The sequence below is a fragment of the Triticum aestivum genome, chromosome 3D (assembly GCF_018294505.1).
Source record: "Triticum aestivum cultivar Chinese Spring chromosome 3D, IWGSC CS RefSeq v2.1, whole genome shotgun sequence".
Classification (NCBI taxonomy): Eukaryota; Viridiplantae; Streptophyta; class Magnoliopsida; order Poales; family Poaceae; genus Triticum; species Triticum aestivum.
In genome coordinates this window covers 613,215,959-613,228,532 of record NC_057802.1, presented here as the reverse complement: position 1 = coordinate 613,228,532, position 12,574 = coordinate 613,215,959, and the positions used below count along the sequence as shown (strand labels likewise).

Below are 12,574 nucleotides of genomic sequence, written 5' to 3'. Positions count from 1 at the left end.
ACGCGGAATACTCAGGTTAAACTTGACGAGCCTAGCATATGCAGATATGGCCTCGGAACACTGAGACCGAAAGGTCGAGCGTGAATCATATAGTAGATATGATCAACATAGTGATGTTCACCATTGAAACTACTCCATCTCACGTGATGATCGGACATGGTTTAGTTGATTTGGATCACGTGATCACTTAGATGATTAGAGGGATGTCTATCTAAGTGGGAGTTCTTAAGTAATATGATTAATTGAACTTAAATTTATCATGAACTTAGTACCTGATAGTATTTTGCATGTCTATGTTTGTTGTAGATAGATGGCTCGTGCTGTTGTTCCGTTGAATTTTAATGCGTTCCTTGAGAAAGCAAAGTTGAAAGATGATGGTAGCAATTACACGGACTGGGTCCGTAATTTGAGGATTATCCTCATTGCTGCACAGAAGAATTACGTCCTGGAAGCACCGCTAGGTGCCAAACCTGCTGCAGGAGCAACACCAGATGTTATGAACGTCTGGCAGAGCAAAGCTGATGACTACTCGATAGTTCAGTGTGCCATGCTTTACGGCTTAGAACCGGGACTTCAACGACGTTTTGAACGTCATGGAGCATATGAGATGTTCCAGGAGTTGAAGTTAATATTTCAAGCAAATGCCCGGATTGAGAGATATGAAGTCTCCAATAAGTTCTACAGCTGCAAGATGGAGGAGAATAGTTCTGTCAGTGAGCATATACTCAGAATGTCTGGGTATAACAATCACTTGATTCAACTGGGAGTTAATCTTCCGGATGATAGCGTCATTGACAGAATTCTTCAATCACTGCCACCAAGCTACAAGAGCTTCGTGATGAACTATAACATGCAAGGGATGGATAAGACAATTCCCGAGCTCTTCGCAATGCTAAAGGCTGCGGAGGTAGAAATCAAGAAGGAGCATCAAGTGTTGATGGTCAATAAGACCACCAGTTTCAAGAAAAAGGGCAAAGGGAAGAAGAAGGGGAACTTCAAGAAGAACAGCAAACAAGTTGCTGCTCAAGAGAAGAAGCCCAAGTCTGGACCTAAGCCTGAGACTGAGTGCTTCTACTGCAAGCAGACTGGTCACTGGAAGCGGAACTGCCCCAAGTATTTGGCGGATAAGAAGGATGGCAAGGTGAACAAAGGTATATGTGATATACATGTTATTGATGTGTACCTTACTAATGCTCGCAGTAGCACCTGGGCATTTGATACTGGTTCTGTTGCTAATATTTGCAACTCGAAACAGGGACTACGGATTAAGCGAAGATTAGCTAAGGACGAGGTGACGATGCGCGTGGGAAATGGTTCCAAAGTCGATGTGATCGCGGTCGGCACGCTACCTCTACATCTACCTTCGGGATTAGTTTTAGACCTAAATAATTGTTATTTGGTGCCAGCGTTAAGCATGAACATTATATCTGGATCTTGTTTGATGTGAGACGGTTATTCATTTAAATCAGAGAATAATGGTTGTTCTATTTATATGAGTAATATCTTTTATGTTCATGCACCCTTGAGGAGTGGTCTATTTATATTAAATCTCGATAGTAGTGATACACATATTCATAATATTGAGGCCAAAAGATGCAGAGTTGATAATGATAGTGCAACTTATTTGTGGCACTGCCGTTTAGGTCATATCGGTGTAAAGCGCATGAAGAAACTCCATACTGATGGACTTTTGGAAGCACTTGATTATGAATCACTTGGTACTTGCGAACCGTGCCTCATGGGCAAGATGACTAAAACGCCGTTCTCCGGAACTATGGAGCGAGCAACAGATTTGTTGGAAATCATACATACAGATGTATGTGGTCCAATGAATGTTGAGGCTCGCAGCGGGTATCATTATTTTCTCACCTTCACAGATGATTTAAGCAGATATGGGTATATCTACTTAATGAAACATAAGTCTGAAACATTTGAAAAGTTCAAAGAATTTCAGAGTGAAGTGGAAAATCATCGTAACAAGAAAATAAAGTTTCTACGATCTGATCGTGGAGGAGAATATTTGAGTTACGAGTTTGGTCTACATTTGAAACAATGCGGAATAGTTTCGCAACTCACGCCACCCGGAACACCACAGCGTAATAGTGTGTCTGAACGTCGTAATCGTACTTTACTAGATATGGTGCGATCTATGATGTCTCTTACTGATTTACCGCTATCGTTTTGGGGTTATGCTTTAGAGACGGCTACATTCACGTTAAATAGGGCACCATCGAAATCCGTTGAGACGACGCCTTATGAACTGTGGTTTGGCAAGAAACCAAAGTTGTCGTTTCTTAAAGTTTGGGGCTGCGATGCTTATGTGAAAAAGCTTCAACCTGATAAGCTCGAACCCAAATCGGAGAAATGTGTCTTCATAGGATACCCAAAGGAAACTGTTGGGTACACCTTCTATCACAGATCTGAAGGCAAGACTTTTGTTGCTAAATTTGGATCCTTTCTAGAGAAGGAGTTTCTCTCGAAAGAAGTGAGTGGGAGGAAAGTAGAACTTGATGAGGTAACAGTACCTGCTCCCTTATTGGAAAATATTTCATCACAGAAACCGGTTCCTGTGACGTCTACACCAATTAGTGAGGAAGTTAATGATGATGATCATGAAACTTCAGATCAAGTTGTTACTCAACCAGAGTAAGATCCGCACCAGAGTGGTACGGTAATCCTGTTCTGGAGGTTATGTTACTAGACCATGACGAACCTACGAACTATGAAGAAGCGATGGTGAGCCCAAATTCCGCAAAATGGCTTGAGGCCATGAAATCCGAGATGGGATCCATGTATGAGAACAAAGTATGGACTTTGGTTGACTTGCCCGATGATCGGCAAGCCATCGAGAATAAATGGATCTTCAAGAAGAAGACTGACGCTGACGGTAATGTTACTGTCTATAAAGCTCGACTTGTTGCAAAAGGTTTTCGACAAGTTCAAGGGATTGACTACGACGAGACCTTCTCACCCGTAGCAATGCTTAAGTCTGTCTGAATCATGTTAGCAATTGCCGCATTTTATGATTATGAAATTTGGCAAATGGATGTCAAAACTGCATTCCTGAATGGATTTCTGGAAGAAGAATTGTATATGATGCAACCGGAAGGTTTTGTCGATCCAAAGGGAGCTAACAAAGTGTGCAAGCTCCAGCGATCCATTTATGGACTGGTGCAAGCCTCTCGGAGTTGGAATAAACGTTTTGATAGTGTGATCAAAACATATGGTTTTATACAGACTTTTGGAGAAGCCTGTATATACAAGAAAGTGAGTGGGAGCTCTGTAGCATTTCTGATATTATATGGACATATTGTTGATTGGAAATGATATAGAATTTCTGGATAGCATAAAAGGATATTTGAATAAGAGTTTTTCAATGAAGGACCTCGGTGAAGCTGCTTACATATTGGGCATCAAGATCTATAGAGATAGATCAAGACGCTTAATTGGACTTTCACAAAGCACATACCTTGACAAAGTTTTGAAGAAGTTCAAAATATATCAAGCAAAGAAAGGGTTCTTCCCTGTGTTACAAGGTGTGAAGTTGAGTAAGACTCAATGCCCGACCACTGCAGAAGATAGGGAGAAAATGAAAGATGTTCCCTATGCTTCAGCCATAGGCTCTATCATGTATGCAATGCTGTGTACCAGACCTGATGTGTGCCTTGCTATTAGTTTAGCAGGAAGGTACCAAAGTAATCCAGGAGTGGATCACTGGACAGCGGTCAAGAACATCCTGAAATACCTGAAAAGGACTAAGGATATGTTTCTCGTTTATGGAGGTGACAAAGAGCTCATCGTAAATGGTTACGTTGATGCAAGCTTTGACACTGATCCGGACGATTCTAAATCGCAAACCGGATACGTGTTTATATTGAACGGTGGAGCTGTCAGTTGGTGCAGTTCTGAACAAAGCGTCGTGGCGGGATCTACGTGTGAAGCGGAATACATTGCTGCTTCGGAAGCAGCAAATGAAGGAGTCTAGATGAAGGAGTTCATATCCGATCTAGGTGTCATACCTAGTGCATCGGGTCCAGGCAATACTAGTGCAATTGCCTTGGCAAAGGAATCCAGATTTCACAAGAGGACCAAGCACATCAAGAGACGCTTCAATTCCATCCGGGACCAAGTCCAAGTGGGAGACATAGAGATTTGCAAAATACATACGGATCTGAATGTTGCAGACCCGTTGACTAAGCCTCTTCCACGAGCAAAACATGATCAGCACCAAGACTCCATGGGTGTTAGAATCATTACTGTGTAATCTAGATTATTGACTCTAGTGCAAGTGGGAGACTGAAGGAAATATGCCCTAGAGGCAATAATAAAGTTATTATTTATTTCCTTATATCATGATAAATGTTTATTATTCATGCTAGAATTGTATTAACCGGAAACATGATACATGTGTGAATACATAGACAAACAGAGTGTCACTAGTATGCCTCTACTTGACTAGCTCGTTGATCAAAGATGGTTATGTTTCCTAGCCATAGACAAAGAGTTGTCATTTGATTAACGGGATCACATCATTAGGAGAATGATGTGATTGACTTGACCCATTCCGTTAGCTTAGCACTTGATCGTTTAGTATGTTGCTATTGCTTTCTTCATGACTTATACATGTTCCTATGACTATGACATTATGCAACTCCCGTTTACCGGAGGAACACTTTGTGTGCTACCAAACGTCACAACGTAACTGGGTGATTATAAAGGTGCTCTACAGGTGTCTCCGAAGGTACTTGTTGGGTTGGCGTATTTCGAGATTAGGATTTGTTACTCCGATTGTCGGAGAGGTATCTCTGGGCCCACTTGATAATGCACATCACTTAACCCTTGCAAGCATTGCAACTAATGAGTTAGTTGCGGGATGATGTATTACAGAACGAGTAAAGAGACTTGCCGGTAACGAGATTGAACTAGGTATTGAGATACCGACGATCGAATCTCGGGCAAGTAACATACCGATGACAAAGGGAACAACGTATGTTGTTATGCGGTTTGACCGATAAAGATCTTCGTAGAATATGTGGGAGCCAATATGAGCATCCAGGTTCTGCTATTGGTTATTGACCGGAGACGTGTCTCGGTCATGTCTACATAGTTCTCGAACCCGTAGGGTCCGCACGCTTAACGTTCGATGACGGTTATATTATGAGTTTATGTGTTTTGTTGTACCGAAGGTAGTTCGGAGTCTCGGATGTGATCACAGACATGACAAGGAGTCTCGAAATGGTCGAGACGTAAAGATCGATATATTGGACGACTATATTTGGATACCGGAATGGTTCCGGGTGAGATCGGGATAATACCGGAGCACCGGGAGGTTATCGGAACCCCCCGGGAGGTATATGGGCCTTAATGGGCTTTAGTGGAAAGGAGGGTAAAGTAGCAAGGGAGGGGCACCCCCCCCCCCAAGCCCAATCCGAATTGGGAGGGGGGCCGGCCCCCCCTTTCCTTCCTCCCTCCTTCCTCTTCCTTCCCTCTCCCTCTCCAAATGGAGTAGGACTCCTCCCTTGGGCGCGCCTCCTCCCCTTGGCCGGCCCTCTCCTCCCCCCCTTTATATACGGAGGAGAGGGGCACCACATAGACACAACAATTGATCTCTTGGACCTTTTAGCCGTGTGCGGTGCCCCTCTCCACCATAATCCACCTCGATAATATCGTAGCGGTGCTTAGGCGAAGCCCTGCGTCGGTAGAACATCATCATCGTCACCATGCCGTCGTGCTGACGGAACTCTCCCTCAAAGCTCGGTTGGATCGGAGTTCGAGGGACGTCATCGAGTTGAACGTGTGCAGAACTCGGAGGTGCTGTGCGTTCGGTACTTGATCGGTCGGATCGTGAAGATGTACGACTACATCAACCGCGTTGTGCTAACGCTTCCGCTTTCGGTCTACGAGGATACGTGAACACACTCACCATGATCCTGTGTGTGCGTAGGGAATTTTTTGAAATTACTACGTTCCCCAACAAGTTCGACTACGATGATTTCCACGGGTACTACCTGCCTGTCGGTTTCTCGCCAAACTTGGTGTTGTTTTGGCCATAATTTGGGCAAAAAAGAATGGAATGCCAGATTTTTGACTGTTTCATTTGTTTTGCGGCTTTGTTCATGGACGGTTGGCCTTAGAAAAGAAGCCTGACTGGGTGCTCAGGAACATCCTCCTCGGCTTACCTATCTGCAAACTCGTATGCGTCGTGCAAGCCCGAAACTTTTCATCAGAAACCAAGTGTTAGGATGCAAGCATGACCATGTAATTGTGCTGTGCTGCTAGGTGTTCACGAATGGTGATAACCTCCATGCTTCGAGGGCACAAAAGAGGCTTGGGATTGAGGACTGCTTTGAGGGGGTTTTGTGCTTTGAGACACTGAACCCGACATCGCCTACCCTGTGCCATCTGAAAAAGTTGAGATCTTCGATATAATGAAGCACCTGGCTCATCCAGAGCCTGGGGTTGAGCTGCCAAGGTCACCAATCCTGTGCAAACCGAATATAGATGCAATATTGCATGCCCTCAAGCTTGCCGACATCAATCCTCAGACTACTGTAAGTACCAAATAACTCAATGGTAATATTCAGAGGTTCATAGGTACCTCATGTTGTATGGTGTGCTAACTGGCTAAGAAACATATACCAGATAGGTACCTCATGTTGCGGAATACTACTAACGTAGGAGGACTAATACAGTGGAACGATGTGACAGTGAAGCGACTCCAATCCAACGGGGGACTGCTAGGACACTTCCTAGCTGGCACCCTCGACGTCCACAACTACGACTTCTCCTGCATCTTGCATGATAAGCTAGGTGAATACTTTGAATGTGCTCGCAAGCCCACAAACAATCCAAAGCAAGCAAACAAGCAAGGACAAGGCATTTAATATGAAACAAGCTAAAGACACTAAAGATGATTAGTAGAACGCATGTGCATTGTTACGGGCCTTTTAGTCTTTTTTCTAATTGCATATATGTACCCATATTGTTGTATAAAGCTCAGGAAATTTTCAGCCCCTTCCGACGACATTGCCTCGGGACCCTTGTCGATGGATTCTTTTTGAATGTCGATATAATCCATATCTCCATCTCTCTCATACTCTGCAAAAATAAACATATATAGAAATACATCTTTTGTATTATCATGTGCAAAAGATATATAGGGAGAGAAATACACCTTTTTTATTATCATGTACAGCATATATACAAGGAAGAACAATTATTTGTATGCATCTCAATGTGTAAAACTCGATGTGTTTTGAATCCATTCCATCATAGTTACGTCAGTGACTTTGTCAATCGACATTTCGAAAGCATACCGTTTTATTCGAATGCATCAGTTTTATCTCAGACCTACAAACGTGAACATACAAACATATATTAAAAAAAGTATGCTAAATGTTGCTAGCTAAGTGCTCGTGCGTTGCAACGGCATTTAACCAAAATATATACGACACTTCTAATTCAGAAAATGTATGTCAAACATCCCCAGAGAACCATCTGTAACATGCAAGGGAACTTAGAAACTTAATCTATAGTTGTAGTAATTAATTATGGGTCCAGGTATTTTTCTTCGATTGACCAGTTAATCCTGAATACAAATCAACTTAAGCGCCCCCTGGACCTCCAGAAACCAATCCAATATGCAAGATGTATGCAATTATATATTTGGAAAACCCATCTATCCTATCAGAAGCCATGGATGCGCAGTGTTGGAACTACGACTAAAAGTTCATCTATGATCTATACATAGATGAAAAAACATCAATCCAATCCTCTAAATCACAGGAACCATAATGACCGGGAATCTACATGCCAATGCAAACTTAACGTTGACAACCTTGATGTTGGAATACAAGAACCAATTACTCAGGCACAAGCAAATTAACTTAGGCCTCCCCTGCAAAAAAAAAACTTAGGCCTGGAGTACCACTTGGAATAAGCGGGTAGGTATCTCAAAAAGAAAAACAATCAGTAACTTTGGGCTGGAGAAACATAGGAATTTTAGAGGATATGTTTTCTTTAGGAAAAAAAATCATTTGATAAACTTTGGAACACAAGAATTGCTATTTCAGATTCTCTTGAAATTCCTATGGATTCAAATCTACACGGATTTAGGAGGAAACTAAACACGAGGGTTCTCTGATGTTTTCCTCGTGTTTTCATGCATAACATCCAAGCAATACTTTCGGAGTTTTCCTTTATGATACATGCCACCTCACTTCCAACGATTTGCATATATGTGTAGTTTGAGTTCCGGTGCTTTTATCAAATACTCCCTCCGTTTCCAAAACGTAATATCATTTTTGACACTAGTACCATTTTTGACATGATTTACATTTTGGGACGGAGGCAGTAGTGACTTGTTCTACGAACTATATATGTCATCTCCTAAACCACATGATACTATTCTTGGGAAACAGGATCGCAAAGGCGAGTTCAACGGCCACGTGGCCTGGCCCATGCGCTGCCTCTCCCTTTCCCCTATCTCTTTGCACCAACCGGTTTTGGGCCGCACAAATTTTATCTCCAGGACGTCACTGTCTCTACTCTTTCTTCTACCTTTCGCATCCCCAACCTCTCCTTCACCCCGCGAGCTTTTTCTTCCACACTTTCCTCCCCTGGCAACAAAACCACCATGAGGCTGGTACAAGGACGCGTCGCTGGTCATCGGTCTCATGGCAATGCTCGCCGCCAATCTCCTCTCTGTCTTGGCGGCGAGCCCTCGATGTTGCTACAACCAAGGCATCGTCGCCGGCGTGGGATGTGCTACAACCATGGTGAGGCGGTGTTGCGACCGGCGTCGCGCGCTGCTACGACTGCGACGTTGCGGTGCTACAACCGGCACGTGGGGGTGCTGGAACCGGCGCGGGCAAATGCTGGCAAGTGGCAACCCGGTGTGCACCCGCTCTAGAACTAGCACATGGTGATGCTGCAACTGGCCATGTGGTGTGCTCGAATCGGCGACAAAAAATGATGCAGTCGATGAGACTCTGCTGGGAACCGGCCGCCGGAGCTTCAGGGGGAAGGAGAGAATCATGTGGCTCTGGGTTTGTTTGATCCTACTGTTTTGCCCAAATTTGGGCCGGCCGACCGGCGCGCAGTAGTGGCCAATTTTGCACCCCTGCATGGAACAATGATAGATAGATTGTAAGTATTTTTTAGCATGACTGGGTAGACCAGGCAATCTATTTTCCTCACTGAAGTTTAAAGGGATTCTATCCACATTACAGTTATAGCTCGACGACGACGTTGTTCTATATGACCATGCCATTACATCCTTGATAACTAATTTTACAAGATGGTGAATGAAAATTAACAACGAAAATCCGACGCCATGTTTCTGCAGACAGGCTTCTCAGAAGTGAGCCAAGCTGTATACTAGAGTCCACGAAAGCTGCAACCGAGAGAGAAGAATCTGTTAGTAATCCATGGCACCCAATTTATTCAATGCGCGAATACAAAGACGCAAGAATTAAGGAGTTGATTTAATGTTACAAGCTTGTATTGTTTGTTTGACAGCTCCTACTGAAAAAGCAGAATCACATGATGTCGTGATAGTGCTAGTTTATGTGCCTGTAGCACTTGCTAGTTTGGAGGCAAACTGAAAACATGTCAACAGAAGACATGTGCATGTGTGGTAGAAATGAGTTCGACGTTGGTGCAACTAGGAGGCAGTGATGGAAGTCTGGAAGAGACACGATTATGGACGATAGCTTATACCAGGAAAAGGGTGAACGAAGCAAAGAGCCCCTCCTGAAGTAGGGCGGCGTGGCCTCCAAAGTCTTCCTCATCAATCTTCAGCAAGTGTGCATAGTACAAATGAACTATCACGGTGGAAATAGTAAAGAATCTGCAACAGAGAAAAACAAAATATGCCACGTGGTCAGTTATGCTGAAAAGAGGTAAATCATTCTGCACTTATCGAAAGGGTGCTAAAGTTATCCTAAGACGGCATGCAGATTTCTGAAAATGACCCTGTTACTAAATTCCCTGGCTAACTTGTAACAAAAAAAATACTCCTCCGTCCGAAAAAACTTGTCCCAAGCTTGTCCCTCAAATGGATGTATCTAGCACTAACTTGATGCTAGATACATCCATTTGAAGGACAAGCTTTTTCGGACGGAGGGAGTAGAAGTTATGATAATCCTGAATTGCTGATACTAAAATACAATCCTAATCCAGTATGGCATGTGCTATAAGCAAACGGGCATATCAATGGCCATGGGGAATGTCAAGCCATGATTTTGAAGTGTCTGGATATAGAAAATGCTCAGGAGTTCAGAAAAAAAAAATCAGCAATCAGGCAATGTCACCGCTCACAACACAAATTTGCACCAGAATTTATCCCCTGCTGAAGGGAGCAGATAAATACACTCTCATGGAATGAAGAAAAAGTACAACTCATATCTAAATGTCAAAGTTTGCATTTTGTTTGAGAATGTTAATTTTTCCAAGGAACTCTAGCAAGGTGAACAGAACCGGCCAATCATACATTAGCAGCCCTTTGCCAATTTATTCACTAGTGAACACCTAGAAACTCAGAGCAGTTAATATCCAACTGTGCGGCAATTGTGTTTGTTTGCTAACGGTACAAATGAACTATCACGGTGGAAATAGTAAAAAAATCTGCAACATAGCAAAAGAAAATATGCCACATGGTCAAATTGTCTGAAAAGATCAGTCTTCATTTATCGAAAGGGTGCTAAAGCTATCCTAAGACAGTATGCACATCTTGAAAATGGCACCATGTTACAAAATTCTCCAGCCAACTTGCAATAGACCATCTATGTTATGAACTTATGATAATCCTGAAATTCTGTTACCAGAAATACAATCATAATCCACTACGCTATGTGATGTAAGCAAAGACGCATATTGTTGGACATGAGAAAGGCTGAGCCATGGTTTTAAGTGTTTGCATACGTGCTCAGCTGTTCAGCAAAGATCAGCAATCAGGAAATTCATCACTCACAATGCAATATATACTCTCATGGACGGAATAAAGGGCACCTCATTTGGTTTGAGAATGCTAATATTTCCAGGGAACTCTAGCAAGACAAACAAAACTGGCCAACCATACATCAGCAGCCCTTTGCCAATTTATTCAACTAATGAACACACAGAAACTAAGAGGAGTTCATAAACCACTAAGTATGCGGCAATTGTGTTGGTTTGCTGACGGATGGCCACTCCAAACTAAGAGCTGATTGAACAGCTCATGTCACATCTAATACCAGACAAAGCGAAAACCATCGCGATTCTGGTTGCCAAGCTGGTGACCAGCACTCAAAGACGATGCGACGGAACCTCCAATTCGCAGCGAATCTAACACTCGCTGCACCTCCTCTGGCCAATCATAGCGATCAATGAACGGCGGAACAAATCAGCCTTCTGAAATTATGCAGTTAAGCACACAATGCACGCGTGACTTACTAGAAGTATACCACACGATGGGAGAGAGATCCTGAATTCAGTGTGAGATGAGCTCTTGAATTCAGTTAACAGTGAACCTGAATCTATGCCTATGTCTGAAGGAAAAGAGAGAGACCAAGATGGGGGCTTTGAGGAAGGAGGGAGGGAGGGACTGACAGGGCGATCCAGAAGGCGCCGACGAGGGGGACGGCGCCCCAGAGCAGGCCGCAGGCGAGCCCCACCGCCTGCCGGATCCAGTGCACCGCGTCCAGCAGCTGGTCCTGCAAACCAAAACCCAAGCACCGAACCAATCAGAACCCCCACGGAGTCGCTCGGGGACACGCCGGCGGCGGCGGTGGCGTACATACCTTGTCCAAGGACGCGTCGGGGTCGAGGTACCGGGCGAGCCGGGACGGGAGGGCGTGGCCGTTCTGCGCCGCGTGGTGCGGCTGCTTCGCGGCCGCCGCCGCCGCCGCCTTGGACTTCCTCATGCCTCCGGCTCCGCCGCGGCGGCGGTTCTCCACGCGGGCGGCGGCGAGATGGGATCGGCGGTGAGATGGGATCGCTGGTGGGCGTGGGAGAGAGAAAAGACGGAGCTTTGCTCGGTCAGGTCGCCGACGGACTCCTTTTGGCTTCCGCCTTAGCAGGCCGTTGGCGTATTCCAGGACTCCGTTTTGTTATCCAACAAGATCATTCTATCGCACGTTCTAAGTTCTAACTGAAATCACCATTTTTCCCTCAAGAAAGCTGAAATCACAATTAAAAACTTCCCTTAACTGATTTGATTGAAACAGAAATACCATGCCCGTCTGTCAGATAATTTGCCTCTTGAAAAAGTTTGTGTGTTGTATAATTCTTAAATCAAGCCGATTCAGTGAGTGTGTCTCGTCCTCTTTGTGTTGTCGCTCCAACCCATCATTCCGGCTCTGTTGAACCCTCCGAGCTCGCCTAAACAGCTTCGGTGATGTCTTCTTTCTCGCTCCAGCAATCATGACGTCACCGACACACCACCTTGTTACGGTAACCAGTTGGTAGGGGTCTGCTCTATAGACTATATATAGTCTCTGTACCCAGCCGTCGTCGATGGTCTCGACTGCTCTTCACCCTCTCGGAGGTTGATGGTCGACCACGCTTCATAGAAAAGTGCAAGCGGTGATTCATT

At 44.3% G+C, this 12,574-nt stretch overlaps 1 protein-coding gene across 1 annotated transcript; it reads right to left on the bottom strand.

The window, feature by feature from the left end:
• Positions 1 to 9,141: 9,141 nt before the first annotated feature.
• On the bottom strand, positions 9,142 to 12,069 carry LOC123081001 (respirasome Complex Assembly Factor 1). The gene is made up of 4 exons (XM_044503960.1): positions 11,781 to 12,069; positions 11,590 to 11,693; positions 9,721 to 9,850; positions 9,142 to 9,394 (listed from the first exon to the last, which is right to left on the bottom strand). Exons 1-4 carry the CDS (start codon positions 11,901 to 11,903, stop codon positions 9,356 to 9,358), a joined length of 396 nt encoding a protein of 131 aa, XP_044359895.1. The 5' UTR covers positions 11,904 to 12,069; the 3' UTR covers positions 9,142 to 9,355.
• Between the last annotated feature and the right edge of the window lie 505 nt (positions 12,070 to 12,574).